Below are 22,321 nucleotides of genomic sequence, written 5' to 3'. Positions count from 1 at the left end.
TCTACTCTGACCATTTTTACAATGTTTGGTTAATGACATTTGCCCACCTCATTCTACTGACTAGATGTTGTTCAACTGCTGATGGACATGGGTATGTTATGTCTGTGTAAAGATTATTACATATTGGAGGACTGTCATTTTGTACAGATTTTTTTTTTTTTTTAACTATACATTAAACTATTTGATTGCAAGCATTTGGCATTTTGTTCTGTTTCGTGCTAGAGAGAACTACCTATAACCGAGTACCATTGTTGGGACTTTGGGGCGTCCCATCCTCTGTGCACTGCGTATGAAGTAACTAGCTCATATTTTTTCTTTTTGCCCACATTCTATAAGGGGTGCTAAGCTTTAGGTTAGCTAAGGGAATGCTAAAGCTTAGCACCCCTGAGTAAATATGGGCCACAGTGCAGTCCTGTCTTGGCTTATTTTTAGCTAATTCACTAAATGTACTTATTCCCCAAGGTCTGTGACTAAATTATTTTTTATTTATAAAAGCATGGCAGCTCTGATTACTGTGCTAAAAAAAAAAAAAAGCCAGGGCCTGCTGAATCTTTTTCAGTCTTGAGACGGTAGGAGTGGGGTTTGGTTAAAGATTTTCCTTGTTGGTTTGATTATGTAGGCCATTGTTTTGAAACATCCTCCTATACGGTGGTCAGAAATTTTATATTCATGATGGGAAGGACCAGATAAATTGAGGACGCCATACATTTAATTAGCTTGCACAAGCAGAACCCTCCTCCAGACACATTACCAGGCCCCAATGTACAAGCATGTACAGTTTAGTGAAGATTTTTCCAGACCAATGTGGCCTGTTGCAGACTGCTAGCTGGAAACCACTGGCGTTACATGTGTATATCTAACTGAATTGTGTCTCTCTAAAGTTTGTAATTATGTGCCTTTGCCCTGGTATGGAGGAGGAATGGTTAAAGTCACACCTATTGTAAATGTCCAATAACCCAACTCCCCTCACACTACACCCATTGGTGATGTATCTGGCAGCAATAATCTACATCAAATTTGCTTTGTGCAGATTTAGTTATTCAATTTTACCTGTCCCATAAACAGAGGGATGTCCTATCTCCCTAACAGAAAAAAAAATATTTTATAACTACTATTGCATGAATTGTTGATTGGGGGTTCGTTTTCTGGAATTAAGGGTATTGGCATATTTTGAAACAGATCTAGGGAGGCAGACAAGAGTGTTTGGAAAGTCAACTCGTGACTCTCTGCTAAAATACAAATGTGAACTAAATGTTTGTTTGAATGTATTATATTTTAGTGTTATGAAACATTCATTTTCTAAGTAAGTGAAATAGGTTCCTTATGTCTGCAAACGTTTATATTAAACATGTCCATTTGAGCAAGACCTTTTAAATGGTTAATATAACTTCTTTTGTTTTTCTTCAGGGGAGCACTGGAAGCCTATGTGCAGTCAGTGAAAGCCAGAGAAGGAAAGGAATTTGCACCAGTTTATCCCATAATGGTTCAACTACTTCAAAAAGCAATGTCAGCACTGCAGTAACTATATGAATGGCTCAATGTTTCATTTAATTACCCATATCCATTGGAAGGGTGGAGCAGCCATTATTAATTTCCAAAACATCTCTACATCTTTCTAACAAATATTGTATTCTTAATGTGTGGGCCTTGAAGCTGCTATCTTAAGGGAGAATTAAAAGGGAAAAAAAAAATCATTTAGCTTTCAGTACAAAGAATGTTCTTTACATAACTATGGAATCACGTAAAACTAATTGTTGGTTAAATTGTTTACTTATTAAATCGTTATAACAAGCCATTGAGTACTTTTAAGGTTTGTTTGTTTTTCATTCTGTTTGTTTGATTAGTTAGCAATGCACCCTCATTCACAAAAACCATACCATTTCAACAAATTTATTTGAAATAATATACAAGAATATAGTGTGCAAAATTATAGGGGCAACATTATGTTGACATGTCATAGACACATTGTTTTACAGCTGTGATTGAGTATTAACACAAAAAGCCATGATTGCAGCGTCACGGTCATGCAACTCTATTATAAAAAATAAAAAATAATGCATCTGTTCTAGTTTTAACAGTTGCAAGAAAAAGTAAAGTGCAGGTGTTGCACCAGAGCTAAGTGCAAAGTCGGCCCCCATCATAAACGACATTTTCCATAGCAAAATAAAATCTATCATCTGTAGATTCTGTAGTAAATTACTAAATATTCTACTTAACTCCTCAGCTTGGAGGTCTCTGTAAAAGGTGCAGGCGCCTGTGTCCACAAGGATGTTAACGATCCACTTGCCTTAATTATGTAGCTCAGTGGCACTGGACAGTCAGTCAGTGCTCAAGCACTTTGCATTAAAATAACATGTTAGAAAATTACAAATTCTAACAGAGATAATTAATTTGTGCAATACATATTAATAAGCAGTAGGGCCAATAAACAGCAGTTATATGTTCTATAAATTCCCCTTTTTTTTTATATATACCTGTCTGTTTTGAAACAATACACACCTCATTTTAGCACCACAGGATGTCGATTTTCAAGCCTATGTTACCTGATACATACAAGAACTTTGAAAAAATAAGGCAATTTGGTTTAAAATATTGCTAATTGTTTGCATACTTAATGCTATATTTTAAAAAGAAAACCCTCACTTATGGCCATCATTTTATGACAATCAGTATCTCATGGTCACACAAATTCAAAACATGGTGAAATGCAGATTTTCTTCTTCCATGCATATGTATAGCACTTTGACATAAATGTCAGTTAACATCCGATTCAATGTTGTTGTGAACCCTGTAAAAAAAAAAAAAAAATTAAAGTAGGCAGAATAAAATAGTAATTTTTTAATTAAATCAGATATTTAAAATGATCGAGTGTCCAATGTATAGAAATTAAAGGACGGAAGTCTAACTTATCTTGCAACCATGTTTTCTGCATCTCGGAATAAACGTGCAAAATAAAAAAAAAAAACATCTAAAATTTGGGTATTTTATTTAATTGACTTAATATAGGTTCACTAAATCTATTTAAGATCTAGAATGTAATAGATTTCCAGATGTTTCTAAGATGGCTTTTATGAATAACCAAAACCACACCGTGGTAAATGTTGAGAATGCAGCCATTTTCTTGGTTGTATATATTTTAAAGAATTTGTGCACGTCTGGAGACCCCTTATTATGTAGTTTTGCTACCAATGCAGCCATGATTCAAAAGCCTGATATAATTTGGATGTGTTTACAATTCTGCTCTATACCCAAAAAGATGCTGCTGAACATTTTCTTTTCAATGACAAATCAGCAAGTTAAAATATTGATGGAATTGTTATATAAAATACTATTTAAAAAAAAAACCTTCACTGGGAGGGATAATCTGAAAAATCAGTACACCGACAAAGAAACTACTGACGCCAAATGTTTAGAACAAATTCTTATATGGTCATAACCAAACCTACTGAATTTGTTCTTTTCCTCTTCCAACAGTCAGGATTTAAACGTTTTTGTTCTTCAGCCAGAGCTTTGGCTTCTACTGTGTACATCCGCCTTTCCTCATTCTTCATTTTCTTCCACCTGTCACCAAGTATCACACTTATGGCTCTGCAAAGTATAACAACATATAGCAATGGACCTTTTCTTGCAAATATGACCACAGTAAATTGTTCATCTTTCAGACGATTGTTTAGCCTTCAAATTAATCTTGGTATTAATTTATCACATTTTGAGTGTAGTTGCGGGTCTTAAGAACATCAGGTATTAAATAAGATTGTCCAAAACACACTACTTTTAGGGTTCCCACCTACTCCTGATTTAACAAATTGCTGCATAAAATAATAAAATAAAGTAATGACCATACACACCAATATGATTGTACAAAATAGTTATCTTATTACCTTGAACTTTCCGGTTTTCAGTTAATCTGCACTTTATCAACTGTGGTTTTAGGTCCCACAAAATGTACACATGAAATCTATACTATTGCCACACTAAATTATATATTGACCTCTTCAACACGTATAATCACATTTATCTGACATGAACGATTTGACCTACAGTAAAGCCCTGGTTTGTTTCCAAAATGAACCTGGTTTCCCGCAGGAAAACAGTTTACATTTCAGAACAATTTCCATGATTTTTCTGGATTTAAAGGTCACATAAGTCAGACTTTTTTGTTATCAGATTTATGGACCTTTTATTATTTTTTTTATTGTCTCTATAGGTCATCTAAAACAGGGGTGTCCAGTATTTACTAGGGGGTGCGGCGGCTCCAGAGGCCCCGCACTCTTCCCCAAGGCATTTAAATGAAATGCCGGGGAAGATGTGAAGCCTCTGTAACTTCTCTTACCTGCTCCGAGGCGACGTGTCGCCATGACAACGCAGCGTCACATGACGTTGCCGAAGCCCGAGAGCATGTAAGGATGAGAGGCGTGAGCACAAACAGAAAAGCTTGCGCACCTTGTGAGCACAAACAGAAAAGCTTGCGCACCCCTGATCTAAAGAATACAGCATAATTACTATTCGTAGCAACAATACTTTAAGTAAATAATTTCAGGGGGTGATTCATAGACATTTTCTAAAAACCTAAACCTAAACCTAAAAGGATTGCAAAACAATGCAATTAGATGCATATATCCAGAGCATCACTTGCAAACATAACAAGATGTAAGAGTATAACTAAACTACAACACATTATTGAAGCTGTACTAGTTGCACTTACATGAAGTATTCATCCTTACCACTATTTTTAATCACTTCCTTATTTACCCAATCAATTATTTGAAGGGTATAAGCCTGAGCCGATGAGTTGCTGAGCGGGTTTCCCGCTGCGAGTCACAGTAATGTCACATGCTCTCTGAAGGTGACATCGGGATCTAATGAATATTTTCTAGTTCTTGTATTAATAAAAAATTGAGTGCCCGGCTGCCTACTATTTTTCCTTTGTACCATTGTTGCCATAAAAGTACAACAAAGTTACATCTCATTACCTGTTATCTTTCCCTGGGTACATCTGAGTGTATTCCACTCTATACTTTTTGGCAAAAAGCATGAAGGCGTTCATTGGTCTTTTGCACTTGTTGGGAGATGCAACAATCACAGAGTTTGCAGTCACTGAGCTCTGGCTCCCGCCAGTCTTACTATACAATGAACTGTAGGGAAGCTGCGAAGATCTTGAAGACATATAGTCCTTGCTATATTCAGATCTCTCAGAATCCGGACTGCTCGCTCCCCCGTTAGATAAAGAAGCGCGACGTTGACGTGCCATACTACTTAACACATAAACTGCTGAAGAGTCCATTGGGGTGAAGTCATAACTAGAAAGACAGGTACAACTAATCAGAGCAAGATAAAAACAACACGCAACTGGAACTACACCGACAAGCGTAGCCTTAAAATTATGCAACACAGATAGCCACCCATTAAAGAAGTATTTAATGTTACACCCATGAGGTAGCTCTTCATTTCCCAATATTTGAGGGAGTCCCACAATGTTCCTTCCACATGATACATTGTGCATAGAGTTCAATTAAAATAAATGGCGTTATTCTTAAGTATTATAAAAGATTGCAAAGCAATTTGGATATTCCGCTTTTAAAGTGTCTGTTCTGCTGCTTCTGCACATAGCAGTCATGTCCACATCCTCACTGCTCCAATGTAGAACAGCAAATGAAGAATATGGGAGAAATTGAGTTATGCTGACTAATCTAAGAGTGCAGTCTCACTGCCAGGGTCTCACACAAAGTCACTAACCCAAGACAGCTACTACATTTGTATCTTAATATTATCTGTTGCATTTTTCTGTGTCTAAACCTTGTTTTAATTTTGTGTCAAGCTATTAAAATAGAAACGTGATCATTTAAGACCATTCCTTGTCAAAAACCAGGAAAATAAACTATCCTACAATGTACTCATAAGAAACAAAACAATAAAAAATGCATTTTGTTCCCAAAGCAATAGATATGTAACAAAATAATTTTTTACCTTTTAAATGTATCAAAAACACCGGAATCATCGAAATTTATGGCATCTGGGTGTCCAGGAGGTAGACATATATCACCAGCATGCATTTCACAGCAGGGAATGCCATGCTGAACCACAGTTAGGCTTGGGTAAAAAGACGACCAACCTGGGAATATGAAGGACACAATTTAACAAAACATTAAAATAACTCAACTGAGAACTATCGACCACAAAATTATAAATATTCATTGATTTTACAAAGGCATATTTTGATAGTAACCCATTGCTAAAGAATTAAATTACATTGTATTTAGATAAAATATCCAATGAGCTACAAAGCTTCTGCGTCTGAAAATAGTAAAACTGGCAATGTCCCTGAAAATTATGTGTGAGCTCATTTATTCCTTGTGTAAATGCAGAAACACAAATAACCAACAACTGTTTCTTGTGCATCTGGCTGGATATTCTTCTAAAGCAGTGGTTTCTCAACTTTTTTTTTTTACATTGTGCACCCCCTGCTAGAAAATATGTTTCAAGAACCCCTAATTAATACATCTTAATGCCTACTCAGACTATTACTAACCAAACTGTTTGACCAATTCCAGGCAATAGTGTCCAGAGCTCATGGGGGGAACCCACGCTTAATAAGACCACAAACTGTGTATGAGTGGTATAGCCATCAATCACTGCAGGAGCCTCACAATGCCTTGCTGCTATGGATGCAAAGCATTGTGGGAAGAGACTTTGGAAGCTCCTGCTGTAGGACTGCTATATGACCCACACTAAGGTGCAGTTTAGGGCCTGTGTGTGCAGCTCCCCTCCTGGCTCCCTTTTCGGCTAATAAACCCACTATTACTGCTTGGAATTCACCATTACATTTGGGGGGTGGGGGGAGAACCCTTTGGAGACATCACGAACGGTGGTGTTAATCCCTTTTTTAAAGTAAGACATGATCAATCAGTGTGCGTTAATAGTTTGAGAACACGTGAACTATTTATTTAATTTAAGCAGGGCAGTGATAAATACACAAAATGGGAGACAAAAGCAAACCAGAAAAGTTGCATTATGCATAAGCAAATATAGCGATAGAAGCTATTCAAATGTGCATTTAGAACTAAAGAGGCAGTGTTATTAGCTTTTGTGTGAAGACTACTAATAAAATGCTTGTTTGAGAAGGAGGATCTTCAATCAAGATTTGAAAGGAAGAGAAAAATTGGCAGTAGAACTTCCTTGATACGAAGCCAACAATTACTAGTGATAACAAACGGATTGTTTTTAGAGGATGTGTGTGTTTCAGTGACATGGCCCCTGGTTCCATTTGGTTAATAAAAACATGAACACAGTGTCCAATAGCAAGGTAAATAATTGTGATAGAGTTATGCCAAACAAAGGGATTTACTTCTTTTAAACGATTCCTTGAAATATGAAAAGGTGGACAGCATAGAGGGAAGAGCGAATAAGGGGAGCCAAGTATGCAGATTAAGATTTTGCCATTTAACATGTGAAAATGCCACTTATGCTACAGTACCTTTATTTTTAACATAAAAGGGGTGATCCAATCTGCACTCTACTGTAAGTAAGCCTTCTTCTCTTGTACCAGGATCAAAAGTAAGTTGCAGAACTGATTCTCCATACGATACACTCTCTTCATGTGATATCAACTTCAGACCATCAGAACCATAACCCTAAAATGTAAAAGAAAATCGTGTCAAACTACACGTAAAACAAATGTTTATTTTTGTAGTCATGTTTATCACTGAAAACAAAACGGTGTGTTCACTTTTACGATGAGGTCAAAAGCAGATTTTTATAATAAAATCCTGACTTACTTTTGAACATTTCCAATGGAATGGCATACAAAGATTGAAAATACTTGGATATTATAAGCACATTAAGTCTTAATAGGACACAAATAAGATATCAGCCTCTTACTTGCATCTCCTTCTCACCTACTCTAATACTGGACCATATTCAATTAAAAAAAAAAAAAAAAATGTCTAAATGTATAAATTTGTATAATACATTTATGCATTATTCCGTTTAACATTGAATACAACTTAAGAAATACAGTATAATTTGCGCCATTAAAAAAAAAATTTTGCAATATTTAAATCATGTAAAGTACCGTATATGAAGTCAATATTTAGTCCTTTCCTGTGCTTGCAAGTCACAATTCAAGTAAACCCGTAACCAGTGAACTACTTGGACATCACTATACAGATTAATTTGTTAAGAATAAATTCAGAATGCATTTCATGTAAATAACTTGAGTATATATTTACCAAACAAATCAATCTAGTATGATGCTAGGAATTTGGTTCTAGTAGTCTAACCTTATATGTGCCCAATGCAATTGCATGCTCATTTCTACAGCGTGCCGTTTTGTCAAAATCTTCAACATCCTGCCACTGCTTTTTGCGTCCTTTATGAAAGCATAAACGTGTGCCTGAAAAAAGATGCAAGAATTAATAAACACACACACACACACGTCTAGGAAAAAAGGAAACGTGCTAAATTAAATCAGTAAGTATATACACAGAAGAGAGACATTATCTGTAGTGATTGTAGAATATCTCCAAAACACTATTTTTAAATTGAGTGCGTTTATGCACAGCTTGACCCCTTACTGGTACGGCTATAATTACAAAACAGTACAGTAGAATGAAAGCAGCGAAGGTTCAATCAAGCAATACAGGGAGCGATTACTTGATTGTCTAGTACATCTCTCCAAAGGATTACTCCGATGGTACAATGTGCATATGAGATTTCATTCGTTCCATTTTCATACATGATAAATGCAGTATTTGCAGCAAAGGGTTGCAGAATGATTTTAACAATACCACAGCACAGCTACAGGTCCGAGCCACTTCCGGTATTACAGATGTAGCAAACTTTATTTTACCTACTGATAACACAGAATATTGCGCTGCAACGTAGAATAAGGGCGCGTTTATAATAGTGCAGGCAGTGTGCGCGCCCGCTTTTGGGAAATCTGTTCAAAAATGGCGAGCCTTTCGCGCCTTCATTGCTCTGCATATGTTTAATCCGGCGTTTCCATAGGATTCAATGGCAGTAAGACTGCAGAAAAATCACACATATGCGCCAGAGGGGTCAATGAACCTTGCAACATCTATAATATTTAGAAAGACTTTTGTGAATCTCAAACTAGAGTTCTGTACACACGTGGCAACTGCAACCATATATTGGCTACATAAAATATCAACTATAAAGATCTCTGGGTTAGAATCAATACAGGCTTTCAGAATATTAGACTTCTGAAATACACCGTGGAAATGCAGATGCGGTTTATTTTTCCTAATTATACCATTTCCTATAGTATAATATTTGTTTAAATAATATGAACCTATGCCACCAGTTTCTTCTAATAAAACTTTGGAATGCCGGCCATAAACATATTCGGGGGCACGATCTTACCTTTCAAAAAACAATGCCAAGCAGTAAGAGGCCAAGAGTGGCACCATCCTAAATCATCATCATCAGAAAATGAGGACATGCAGAAAATGCCAGATTCTGATTCACTGTTAGCCTGTAAAATAATAATAAAAAATAATAATAAAAAAGGTTTTGTGAAAACTTCTCATAGGTACTATAGGTTGATTCCTCAATGGTTAAGTTGTAATTTACAGTACTTAATAAGCAAAGTTTAGCTAATCACAAAATAAATCTTAAAAGTAAAAATTAAAGATGGTCTATTCTGAAATGACTGGCATTTGGTTAGCTAGAACTCAACAAAAATGAAGATTTTTCCATACATATACAAAGTTCGAGTAGTTATTTTTATTCAAGAGAAGTGTAGAGTAGGTTGGGACATCTTTTAATGGACCAAGAGGTGTTAGGTGTAAATGTACAGAGCCTTTCAACCCTCTTTATATGTGATGGATGAAAGACCCTTCAAGTGACAATAAGAGACCCGCGGTGGTAAATGCTATTACATCTTTACAAATCAGAAATAGTTTGCATTAACACACACCACTTTCTGTGTACAACAGTATCAAGCAACCGTACACTGCTGCACTTTTAGCCAACTTTCCTCCTTCGAAAATAATACTTTTATCTTTATTTCATAAAAGTTGCCTTTTATATCATGAAGGATGATTAAGATAGTTAACTTTTCAGTGTCCATCTCCATTGAGAGGATCCTTTAAAAAAAGAATTTAAATGCTTGCACCTTAGGTGTCTTAATTTACAATTCTGCAGCGGTTTAGATATCTTAGAACACAAAATAATGGTAGTGTTAAGAATACTGTTCAATGTTCATTGTCATTGTAAGTCATTTACAAAAGCAGACAAACTCACTCGCTCATGCCTGACTCTTCGTTCCTCCTTCCAATGATTTTTGGAAATGTTTGTCTCACTTTCAGTGGAAACTGGTGGAGGGCGGGCGTAGGAATGTAAACTTTTGCTGGTAGCTATTATGTGAACAGGTGATGATCTAAAATCAAGAACCAGTAACAAACAAAAGCTCAATTATTAAGTCAAGTAGAGGTAACCAATTAGAACTCTATTGTTAAAACAGCTTTAAATAACGACAGCATTCAAAAGTAGGGAGACTTGAAATGGATAAAACCAAAGCAGTTTGTAGAAATGCTAGAAAGAAACTCGTCTACTAGGAGATTTGTGGAGTTTGTCAGATGCCTCACTAGACATGACTTTAAAAAAATATATATATATTTAATTTTTATCTAATTTAACAAATACAGCATATATATACATATACAAATGTATGTACTGTATGTATGTGTAAACACATGTACACATTGAGTGATCTACAGTAGCTATATATGCAACAATAGATCTATATCGATAGATGTATACATTGACATACATTTTTATATCTGATGTCATTTTAAGATGTTGCAGAACCTTATATGACCATGATAACCTATCCTTCCTTGCTGGAAAAGCCCTCTCACCTGATAACATGTACTAGAAACAAAATGTAGAGAAGAGGTGTAGAAGCCATAACCCTCCCCAAAGGAAAGTGTGCCGTGTTTCAAGATGTAAAACTCTTTATGCTGCTAATGTGACAAGATCGGTTTAAAATAAATGACTAGCAGCCGTTGCATGAAGAAATTAGGGCGATCTTATCAGATGCAGATTTTAGCCATTGTGTGTCAAAATGCATCTTCCTTGCATTTCCTAAAAGAAAAATAATATATTTGCAGCATCAAGCCACTTTGGAGCTTTGGAAGTTTAAAGATCATAACAATTAGCAGCTCCTCGCTACAGAAACAGGTTTCTTACAGCTACAGTCTAACGTTTTTAAATATGTTATGGATTCATGGTGCATTTATAAATGGTCAACTAAAAACGTTTGACAAAGCAAGTGATCCCTTACATTTACAGAATGAAAATAAACATGTACCGGTCATAGAATGAGCACTGCATCAGAGGACTCTCGGGGCTTGTGGCTATGTTTGCCAGCTCAGTCAGCCAGTTCACCCCACTGTCACATGAATAGGCACTTGACATATTTGAGGTATGTTGGTTCCATGAAGGCACTGTATATTCTTGGTGTGAAATATTTGCGTTGAGACGAAAAACAGGTGATGTGGAATCAGTCTGAACAGCTTGCAATTCAGGAAGATCGTCTGTAGAAGAGTATACAAAATACATTTGAACATATCTACATAGTAATGCACTTTCAATTTTAAAGCTGGATGGGCTACGTGACAAAATGAAACAGAAAGCAGATAATCTAGCAAGTTCTAATTACAGTACACTGAAGTAAAGTGCATTTTAAATAAACAATACTACACCCAAAAGTGTTGTACTTTGAAAAATGAAACCCCAAAACATTACAGTTTTAACTTTATCGCCCTAAATCCCTGTATCCCATTATAAATACCAAAAAATAAATAATAGTAGGAAGGATTTCGCAGATGTTTATTACTTTGAGCTAACCAGGATAACACAAGATTAACATGGAATGTGTTGTGTTCATTCTACTTTCCATGCACGGAAATTTAACGTAAAGGATCTTTTCGAAACTCAATATAATCTTGTGATGCAAAAGCATTTTCCAGTGCAGACATGGGTCCAAAAAGGAGGAGTTACCACATTTTAGATTTTGATAAACCTATATTTTTCCTATTTTGCCATTTAGGGAAATCAACCTGTTTTAAGGAGGCATAAACCAAAAAAAGGTTAAACTTTGCTTAAAGGCCCTTTTTACCTTGATATTGCTGCCTATGGTTTTACCTGTTAATTTACCATTCCGCTGCAGTGTTATGGTACGCTGTGTGGTTGTTAAATTCATGTTTCCTGTTTAAGTGTGCTACTTCCATTTATTAATCAGAAATTCATAACATCAGAGCAAACTGGAAGAAACACAGTCCTATACCTGGATTATGTTTCCTTTTCTGACAATTACAAGAGAAAGAACAGCTAGAACATGTCCACATTCAGCTATAACACTAAGCAGCTCCTAGATTCAAGTTGTAACTAAAACACACTATGGTTAAAACCTAAAATAAGCAAAAGAATACCAAACCAAAGAATAGGGATCAAGAAAATAGCATATTTGAATGATCAACAGCTGACTTGACCACGAACATGCAATTGCCTCCATGATATAAACAAGTATCAACATAAATTAGAAACTCGTTTGCCATGTCCTATTTATTGGTACTTTGAGTCACTCCAGCACAGTCATCTATGTGAATCGCATGTGCTGCAATTTTTTCTTTGTAGTTATAAAGTCCATGATACTTGAATTGTGGAATTCTTACCAAGTTCCATATGATCATCAGAGGATTCGTATCCATGTGAGGATGGAAGATGTTCATTGCACTTTAGCATCTCCAATGACTCATTCATCCCTGAAGACCTGTTGTCCATCACCAACTGGACTTTCTGTACAGCGTTGGGCATGCCTTTTCTCTTCACTTCCCACACCATATTATAGCACTTCAGCTGACAAGACAAAGAAATACAAATCTATTAGCCAATTCTTTTAACATTTGTTAACTTTTATATTCATTGTAAAAACAGGACTAAATATAATACAATATAAATAACACTGGTAAGGAATAAAGTTTTGTAAAGAAAGAAAAATGAAAAGTAATTTAATTTATTTTAGATGTTTTTGAAACAGAAATATAACGCAACTTAAGTATGTTGGTTCGGATCTCAAAATATAGGCAATATTACACTCTGTGACTAAAAAGGTTCTCATTGTAACCGATATTTGATGTTCATCCCATCCAATTATATATTTATAATTACAACCATTGTTTACTGTTTTCCCTTTAGATTTATATCTTGACAAGAGGACTACCCTTCAGTATTATAAGGCTGAACCATCCAGGATATTGAAAATGGTCAATTATGAGTTGTTTTATTGTTCTGGGAACCATTTCAATAAAATGTTCCCAGACTTTGAAAAATGTGCCTGTGTCTCATTCCATGTTCTTGTTTTTTTCTATCCAATGCTTTTTGAATAAAAAAATAGCTTCTCTCTCAAAAAGGTCTATAGTGGGCAGAAGGGGGTGTTCTGTATTCATTGTTTTTTTTCTATTCTAACATTTGATAAAGGTTTCCAAAAACATAATAAATTGTTTATTTTAGGACTACATCGTGTTGCTTACTTTTAGAAAAATGCCATAATTTAGGCCGGTTTTCTATTGTAATTTATTTTATAACTGTAATAATATTAACAGCCCAATCTCAGAGATCCCTGTAGTAGCTGGCAAACATTTAGAAGAAAATGGATGGACTTTGTGGAGATTGCTATGGAATGTGAAAGGTATTCTCAATAATCCCATGTGCTACAAACTGACTGCTTTTCAGACAAATCTACATTTTTTCCCTAGGAACCTGCACGGTTTTGAAACTCCATATCTTAAAAGGTAAGCTTTGTTTTTTAATAGAAAAAAGTGCCATGATTGCACACCAGGTAGACATTTAAAAAAAATTGAAATCCGGCAAAATAGCATATTTTGTCAGACTCCATATACTTAATATAATGTCAAGAAATCATTTTACAATAAGCTTATCTGAAGAAAGTCATTTTGCACAAGTGGTTGAAGTACTATTTATTTGCAATTAAGCACAAAGTTACTCCTTTTCTAAATCTCATGCAAACTATGGTACAAGTTTAGACAGGGGTGCTCAAATTCAGTCCTCAAGCCTCCAACAGGCCAGGTTTTCAGGATACCCCTGCTTCAGCACAGGTGGTTCAAAGGCTCAGTCTTTGACTGAGCCCATGTTTGAGCCACCTGTGCAGAAGCTGGGATATCCTGAAAACTTGGCCTTTTGGAGGTACGGGGGGGCTAGTATAGATGAAATGTACATAATTAAGAAAGGTTTTTTTTTTTTTAAACAATTTACTCACTTCAGATGTTGATAACATTTTAACGCAATTTCCGATAGATTTGTTGCAGTCTAAGCAGGACTGTGACTTTAAAGCCAAATTGAACTTAAACTTTATCGTACAGCCACAACACAAAGCACATCTGATCTGCCAAATGGGGCTGAAAGCTTACAGTGGTTGAAATTAACCTGCATTATTTTGAATGCTAAAAACGTTTTGTTGTACACCAACACACAAGGCCTAAAAAAAACTTCTATTCTCCCTAGTTTTATTTACAGAAAATTGTGGGGGGGGGGGGTTTAGATTGAGGGAAAGACTATGTGCTATAGACACATATGAAGATGTTGGTGAATGTAGTTACATAAGCATGATGATCTTTCAAATGGTTACTAGCCAAGAAATGGTCTGAAAAAAATGAAGGTTTTAAAAATCCCTCACCTAAAATACTACAATAATATTTGTATTCTTCCTGGAATAAAAACAGAAACAATGAGTAAAAATCTGGATACGGTTTTCATTTTCTCCAACAGCTGTTGGAAAGGTCTTTTTTTTTCCTCTCTCCCTCTCTTTACTGTCACTTTCCTCTCTTCACACCCCTACATGGCACAACCACCACCCTGGCTTGTCAGATCCCTCAGCTGGAGGCAGGAAAAAGAAACATGTCAAAAACACATACTAAACACCACCCTCTCGGAAATTAATCATTTCTTTCACACTTCGAAGAGAAGCAGAATTTTCTGTAGAAAACGAACACTAGCGCAAGAGCAAAGAAATTTTTTAGAAAAGTCGAGAACTTAAAGGTTTAAGATTCAAAAATGCTCCCCATCTGAAAGACGCAGTATCTTGGGTTACATTATGGCCAAAATCTTGCAGTCTGCATAAGAAGTGAAAAACAGTATAATTTATAGACTTTCGGCGTAAAATCAGTGGCAAATGTATGATCTACTTTTCACTTTCAAGCAGTGATTCAGCGTTTTGTTTCATTATGGCAAGAATATTTTTGTAAGCACTTCCAAAACCGTCTTAGGCCGAGGCCAAAATAGGCCCGCGCACGGCAGCAGAGGCGATTTGTGGGCCAGGGGGAGACACGATGGGCACGTGTGGCTGGCCGTCATGCGACAAAATCAAATTATTTTGTCGCACAAAAAAAATAAAACGGGCGTGCCGTCGCCCCCGCACTCTATGGCCGTCCTCATTGAGGCACGGCCTTTGGTTCACATCGCACGCGCTGTTGCGCCAAGCATGAACGCAGCCTTAGATTGTGAGTGTAGTTAGACTTGGGGGACTACAGGCACTCCTATTATAATTTATATTGTCTTAATAACAGAAGAAGTTATGTTGTGGCAGTGTTTTCATTTTGTTGCCAATGACTCAAAACACTTTCTTTCCAACACCTCCCTTTTTTTTCATTAGTTTGCCTTCCTAGCATAAAGAACGGTCTCTTGTTAAAGAGCAAGCTGACTTCCAACATCTCCTTACAGCTGCCAACTCACTTGGGACCGCAGAATACCTGGAAGTGAACAGTGCCTTGGGAGAGGAGATCTGGGATATCTAGAAGCATCATCCAAAAAAGCCGTAAAAATGCTTCATATTTATCTGTGCTGCTGCACTGTCTGAGGAACTTAGCTGGTATTGATGGGACTGCACAAAAATGGGTTGCCTCATTCCTGCAAGTGGTTATGGAGTCCTATGCATCACCGGTGGGGCCTGTGCCCTTTGCGATCCCTCAAGGGTCTATGCCATCCCCAATTCTGTTCAACGTGTAAGTAAGACCACTGGGCGAGATCATCCGGAAGCATGGTCTAAAGTGCCACCAGTATGTGGATGACACCCACATCTGTTTCTTTCCTGGACAGCCCAGGGATGTGTTACATTGACAGCTTGCTTAAACGACGTGGCTGCATGGATGTAGATAAGTTGGGTGAAGCTCAAGCCTGACAAGACAGAACTAATGATTATAGGTTCGGCAAGACGCCCGTGTATGGGACAGGGGGGTTTGCAAGCTGCCCCTAATCAATGGTATACAGTCGCTACAAGTGTCCCAGGTTCGTAACCTCGGCATCCTCGGACCAGAGTCTCAACATGCGAGCCCAACTGGGTTTTTCTATCTGAGGCTGCTATGGAGCTTGCGTCCACTCCAGTCTATGAACCTTGAGTCATTAGTCCATGACTGTTGACGTGGTGATGGATGACAATGGTCTCTCCTTGCTTGTTCCTTTGGCAATTATGTCCATGATACCAATTAAGAAGGCAAAGTCCAGGCACACGTCTTCAATATAACAAGTTTATTTCAGCAAAAAAGAACCAACGTTTCGACTGCCACGCAGTCTGTCAAGGTGAGAGCCTTGTCCTGCATGATACCAAGACAGATTCTCTCACAGAGAAGTGGTGCTTTGTTAGGAGTATCAGTGCCATGTATATTCATGACATTATGACCATTTCTATTTCCGATCAATTATTCAACATAATATACAGTAAGAAAATATGTTTGATAATCTGTTCTATGTTGCAAATAGCAGATATTAATTCATACCAGCTTTTGTCCATATTATGGTGTCCTTACTCAACAATGCTGGTGTAGTCAGACTATAGCAGAACAGTTATCAGGTGATTGTTCGAAAACTACATAAGAAGAGTCATTAAATTAGCACAACCATTTTCTTTAACGTGTTTTATGTGCTATATGATGGTTAAAAGAAAAATTACCATGGGGGCTGCAACATATTGTAGTAGAGCAACACATTCCAGTCCCAAGACACTTGAATAAGAGCATATTAATAGCAACGAGAACTAAATCCAACAGTTAATTAGTATTATGGTCCATATTTTACACAACAGTGACCCCGTGTGGTCAGTGAGGAGTATTGACGGCAATGTTTTTCCGTAAAGACGTTCCTCAAATTACTCAACTGGGAGCAATTGCAGCTATTCAATGACTAGGATTCGCCCTGTGAAAACGTATAATATCCAAATGAACGCCTCTATTCAGATTCCTATGGCCAGCATTTTCTTTAGCCACTTAAACACACCTGTTTCTCATGTCATTTCACCCTTTAACGCGTTTTTGTTCTCCTAAATGTTGGAAATCTAGGCATTTTCCTCCAACTCTGAACAGGCGGGTTGTACATGTGGCTGCACAAACATGACGTGCTTTTAACAGACAATCTCCATTGTCTCTCCCCCCTTCCATAAATGCAACTTCTGAGCAACAAACACACATTACACAACACCAGGAAGGCGCCGGGAGAATGAGTCACTATGTTAACAGCGAGAGCGCATTCGCTTTGTTGTATTTGGGTGGGCGATCCCAGCATCCAGAAACTAAAAGCAGCGAGTAACGCAGCGCGCCCCCACCCGCACAGGCCCCGTTAAAGCCCCTCGTCACGTGACATCCCGGGCTTGTTTATACACCCAGGCCGGACGTCCGCGCGCATGCGCACTGCCTCCCCATTCATTCTCAGCTGCGTAACAAGTACTGACGGGCTCTAACCGCCCCACCCCCCCCTCCCCCGGGTAACGGTCTGGAACGAGCGCGCGCACCACTGGTTCGTCACAACAACCGCTCCCACCAGCTGCCTACCCCCCCTCCCGGCTGGGGTGAGGAGGGACAAACCGGGGGGGCTCGAGTACCAAGAGAAGCCATACTTGTTTCACTACATATGTTGTAAACATGGTATATATCCATCACCACTGCTATCTATTAAAAGCCCTCCAGAATTGCAAGGACACTGCCATTGTGCAATACCGCAGGCCACAAAGTAACTAAAAAAAAAAAGGTTACAAGCTACAAATTGCATATAAATCAATACATCCTGGGAGCAGATGGGACAAATGTATGGTTCCAAGCAGTGACTCCTTTGCAGCACCGCTGTCACTTGGAGTATAGCCCTTCATGTGAGGGAGAGACACAAGCCAAACATCCAGTTTCTGCCAACCTAACTAATGCATCACCTCATTCAATCCCGCTGGTCCAAAACACAAGACATCATAATGGATAAATAACTTGCTTAAGGCTGCGCTTATAGTGCTGGCGACGCGACCAATGACGTCGCCGATGCCACTGCGATAGTTGTAATTCAAGTTTAGGCGACGCCGCTGGCTACAAGGCCAGTGACGTCAAAAGGGGAAGGCAGAGAGACGGAGAAGCTCTCTGATTGGCCACAAGGAGAGAGTCACCGGGGAAAAAAATCAAATACTGTAACAGTGACTACCAGATTTTTGGTAGCGCTGGCGCTTGGTCGCGTGCACTATAAGTGCCGACGACAGCGACAATGCATTTGTTTTGACGCGACGTCGCCGGCACTTAAAGCGCAGCCTTAGTGAGCAAGGCTCCATTAAAGTACATGAAAGCGAGCGTAAAACAAGCAACGCTGATAACCAGACCTGAGCGGATTGGATTGATCAGAGGGAGACGAGGGGTACCCAGATTCCTAAAGCCTTCCTAAAATAGGATGTGTGTAGAGATTCCGGTTTTAACCATAAAATGCTGGTTAAAACGGATAGAAAATGGAAAAGAAGCAACTAGTAGCAACCCACCCACAGGTAGGAGACAAAGGCAACACAAGGAGAGTATGGAAACACAAAAACAAGTACTACAATCAACACCAATGTCACATGTGTCAATTTCTGTTTCCTTTGATAAACAGATTTAATAAAATGAAAACACCAGGAGAAAAAACCCCCACAAAATAAATAAAGCATAGGCACCAAAAACACAGATTGTAAAATCTGGGCAGGAACTGTGTCTGTAACAATCCTATGTGCTGCGTATTACAGTACTGCAATTGTGAAGCACTTTGAGTCCCATTGGGAGAAAAGCGCTATTTTTATGTTATTATTTTACAACAACAATAAACACAGACAATCAGAATCCTTAGTATTATGCCTGTGGAAACCAGTCCTGTTTCATGGGAGGTTAAGAGTCCCTGGGCTTCCCCTTCTACAGTCATGTCATCATGTTGTAGTGAACCAAAATGACAAGCGGCTGTTATCTTGTGTAAAGGGAGAGCCAAGAGTCCCATCATCTTTCTACATACACAAACTACATAAAATACACACCCATGGGGGGGCTGGAAGTATGGGGGCTGCATCTCCCCCTCCCCTCGGTTTATTAATTTTTACATGTCTGAACAGGCGGTCTTCGGTTATCCGCTGAAATCCATCCCGCAAACCGTTCGATGTCGGATAATGCGTTCTCCGCAGAATGCGTTATTAGCCATCGGAGAAACCGTTCGACGGATAACAGATAGGACCACCTGTATATTACCAATTTCAGATGTACGCCACTCAAACAATAGTTCCTGCACTGAACAGTCACACCATATTGAGCAGTGTTGCATATCCTGGGAATTAACCCGCAGACGGCAATGGGGACCCATTCAAATATTTTGTTTTTTTTTAATATATATATATATATATATATATATATATATATATATATATATATAAAGTAATCGTTCCAGGGTAGATGGCAACACCACCTTTGTAACCACTGGAATACACGTGCTGTCCCATACTTAGATGTAAGCTCTTTGGGACAGGGTCTCCGACCGTACGTTATTTACCTATTGCACTGATCCCCAGCATTTGTGATGTATTTTACATCAGATTTGAATGGAATGGAAAGCACTGCGTACATTGTCGGCTACATGAGGGTGATCCCGCTAATCAGAGGCAGTGGAAAATGATGTAAACGCCAAACACACAAAGCGGTAATAACCAAGAAGAGAGATTTGAGGTGGGGAGAAAAAAAAAAATAGGTGACATTTGTGTGTTTGGAGGAGAGAGGGGGGGGGAGGTCGTTGGGAAAACAACTTTAATTGAAAAAATGTTGACTTCAGAGAGCGCGCCCCATTGAGGTGAATGAGATTGGTAAAGAAAACGAATTAATGGTATAATGAGAGAGACAGGCCCTGCGGAGGTTACATAGCGGTATGACAGGGCGCTGCTGTGTGCTGCGGGATTGCCAGGACTCCGCTCAACAGCTGTGAGGAGGAAACGACCCCATGAAATAAAACCCTCGGAAACCTTCCTCCCCCGGGGGATCAACCTCTGCCCGGTGATCCCCGAGCCTCTAGGATGGGGAGAGAGAGGGGAGGGGGGACCCGGCTGTCACCGAAGGGAAATGAATGAGCGAGCGCCCGAGCCTGGGAATAACAACACGGGCACCGACAAAAACAATGCACGTCACAAGCAGAGCCCGGGCCCGTGTATCCCCCCCGCCGCCCTCTGCGCGGGGTCACCGGATCCGTACCGTGTCCGCGAACTCGTCGCTTTTCCCCCCTCCGTAGTTAAAAAAAAAACTCATACATGTTTCTGTCACCGTAAAGTTTTCTTTCTCTACTTACCAAACCCGTCGCCATTACCTAAGCTCTACCCCCCTTAAAATCCCTTGGGGGCAGGCGTTAAGAGTGCTTCGCCCGATCCCATTGGCCGAGCCGGGTGTCACTCAGCCCGAGAGCGCTTGCTACGGGTGGAAAGTTGCGTCTTGTCCAGCTATTGGTTAAGGGGGGTGAAAAAGAGTTTTCAGCCCGTTGGCCAAGGGAGCTGCCAATCAGTAAAATGTTTGCCTTCTCATTGGCTTGCTTTGGAATGTTTTGTCAACATTGATCGGAGACTCTGCGCTTTCTGCTTTATGGGGGTTGTAGTTCTCGGCGCTCGCCTGGGAGCTCTCGTATTAGAGAACACGTACTCCATGGTGGACTACAACTACCACCGTGCAAAGCGCGCTGGGCTACTGATTGTAAACAAGAGTCACAGGGACACGTGTATCAAATTGTGTTTGTTATGTCAGTGGAGCTGAGACCAGAGAGGGCGCTGCTTGTCGACAATGGGAAAGTGAATGCTGTATAAAGTCCAGCAGTTACAAAACAATACTAATTGCTGCAGTTTCTCACATTTGTACTTGCTTTCAATATACCTCTTTTTCTCAATAATAAGCAGCATGCAGTGACGTTGCCAAAGCACTATTAAAAGAAGAGGGAGTTTAGTGTACGTTTTTCAAGAGGCAGCTTCAAAGAAATTAACATTAAATCTTTTTTTGTTTTAATATATTTAGCCTTTGATTACCTTTATTGAAAACGAATTACCTAAGACGCCGATCGATTGGTTTCCTAGGGTTTCACTAAATAGGTTATTCCGTTTCAAATCAATCCTTAAATCAGTGTAACTCAGCAGCTACAATGTAGTCTTATATTACTAAGGTAACATTAACAATTGTTTCAGCTTACAGCTCAAATGGCTGGGAATATTCTCAATAAATTATCACAAACAGGAAAGTCTTACAAATATGTAGCACTGCTGGGGAGGCGGGTTAAAACCTGCTATAGAAATCAAAAGATGCTCATTATATTAAAACTCATTAAAAATGGCAGTAAGTGTTTAATTGAAAAATAAAAAAACATATACAACAAAAAACAAAGAAGCCCAGTGCTACTTCCAATATGACAAAAATACACAATGAAATACCTATATATTTTCTTGAAAAGGGGTCATTTAGTTTAACCCTTTGGCCAAAGCATTTTAAGCCTGAATTTTAACTCAGGTATTGTTAGGACCTGCTAATTGTCATGCCTTAAAAGTGACAGCAGGCTTGTATTATGTGGTCATTTTTAGGCCTTTTTTTTTTTTTTAGAGCTTGCTAGGTATCTGTGTGTTTAAAAATAAAAAACAGTAGTAAGTATTATCTAATACTACATAACTGATTTATTAAAAAAAAAAAACCATGTAGGATATTACTTGGATTGCTCCTTTAAAAGCGTTAACTGTTAACTTTTAACTGTTTCTTTGTTGTGAAAGTTAATACTGTTATTTGAAAGTTGCTGCAATTCACTGTGTATTGAGTTCACTGATTGTTAAACAGTTTGTCCAATTTTAAACCACTGTCTAATATATGTGGTCACACGCCATTTACATTCAGTTATATCATCACATTATTCAATTATTGGCTTTAGATTATGCTTTCAATTGTTAAATACAATTTACAAAGGTTCTGTTCTGGAAAGAGAGCTAATATTGTTGCATATGGTTAGGACCAACGTC

General features: G+C 38.4%; 2 protein-coding genes across 2 annotated transcripts in view; one reads left to right on the top strand and one right to left on the bottom strand.

Annotated features, from left to right (window-relative positions):
• The window catches only part of COG5 (component of oligomeric golgi complex 5), a 457,324-nt gene extending 454,587 nt beyond the window's left edge, over positions 1-2,737 (top strand). The window contains exon 22 of the mRNA XM_075599712.1: positions 1,408-2,737. Within this exon, the coding sequence (XP_075455827.1) occupies positions 1,408-1,522 (115 nt within the window). The 3' untranslated portion in view covers positions 1,523-2,737. The remainder of the gene's footprint in view (positions 1-1,407) is intronic.
• HBP1 (HMG-box transcription factor 1) lies at positions 1,875-20,782 on the bottom strand. Its single transcript, XM_075599714.1, has 11 exons — positions 20,629-20,782; positions 12,699-12,882; positions 11,333-11,558; positions 10,264-10,399; positions 9,382-9,493; positions 8,280-8,392; positions 7,475-7,631; positions 5,968-6,112; positions 4,974-5,300; positions 3,447-3,588; positions 1,875-2,788 (listed from the first exon to the last, which is right to left on the bottom strand). The coding sequence occupies exons 1-11, from the start codon at positions 20,641-20,643 to the stop codon at positions 2,771-2,773; spliced, it is 1,575 nt and encodes a 524-aa protein (XP_075455829.1). The 5' UTR covers positions 20,644-20,782; the 3' UTR covers positions 1,875-2,770.
• Positions 20,783-22,321: the final 1,539 nt, after the last annotated feature.

The sequence above is a fragment of the Ascaphus truei genome, chromosome 5 (genome assembly GCF_040206685.1).
Source record: "Ascaphus truei isolate aAscTru1 chromosome 5, aAscTru1.hap1, whole genome shotgun sequence".
Classification (NCBI taxonomy): domain Eukaryota; kingdom Metazoa; phylum Chordata; class Amphibia; order Anura; family Ascaphidae; genus Ascaphus; species Ascaphus truei.
The sequence above is the reverse complement of the archived record's forward strand: the minus strand, read 5'-3'. Positions and strand labels throughout refer to the sequence as shown.

Excerpts from the sequence above, each read along its gene's own strand:
- HBP1 (XM_075599714.1), bottom strand. Across the intron at positions 11,559-12,698 it reads TGATGATCATATGGAACTTG|ACGATCTTCCTGAATTGCAA; the intron begins GTAAGAATTCCA and ends ACTCTTCTACAG. Across the intron at positions 9,494-10,263 it reads GAAGAGTCAGGCATGAGCGA|GCTAACAGTGAATCAGAATC; the intron begins GTGAGTTTGTCT and ends ATTATTTTACAG.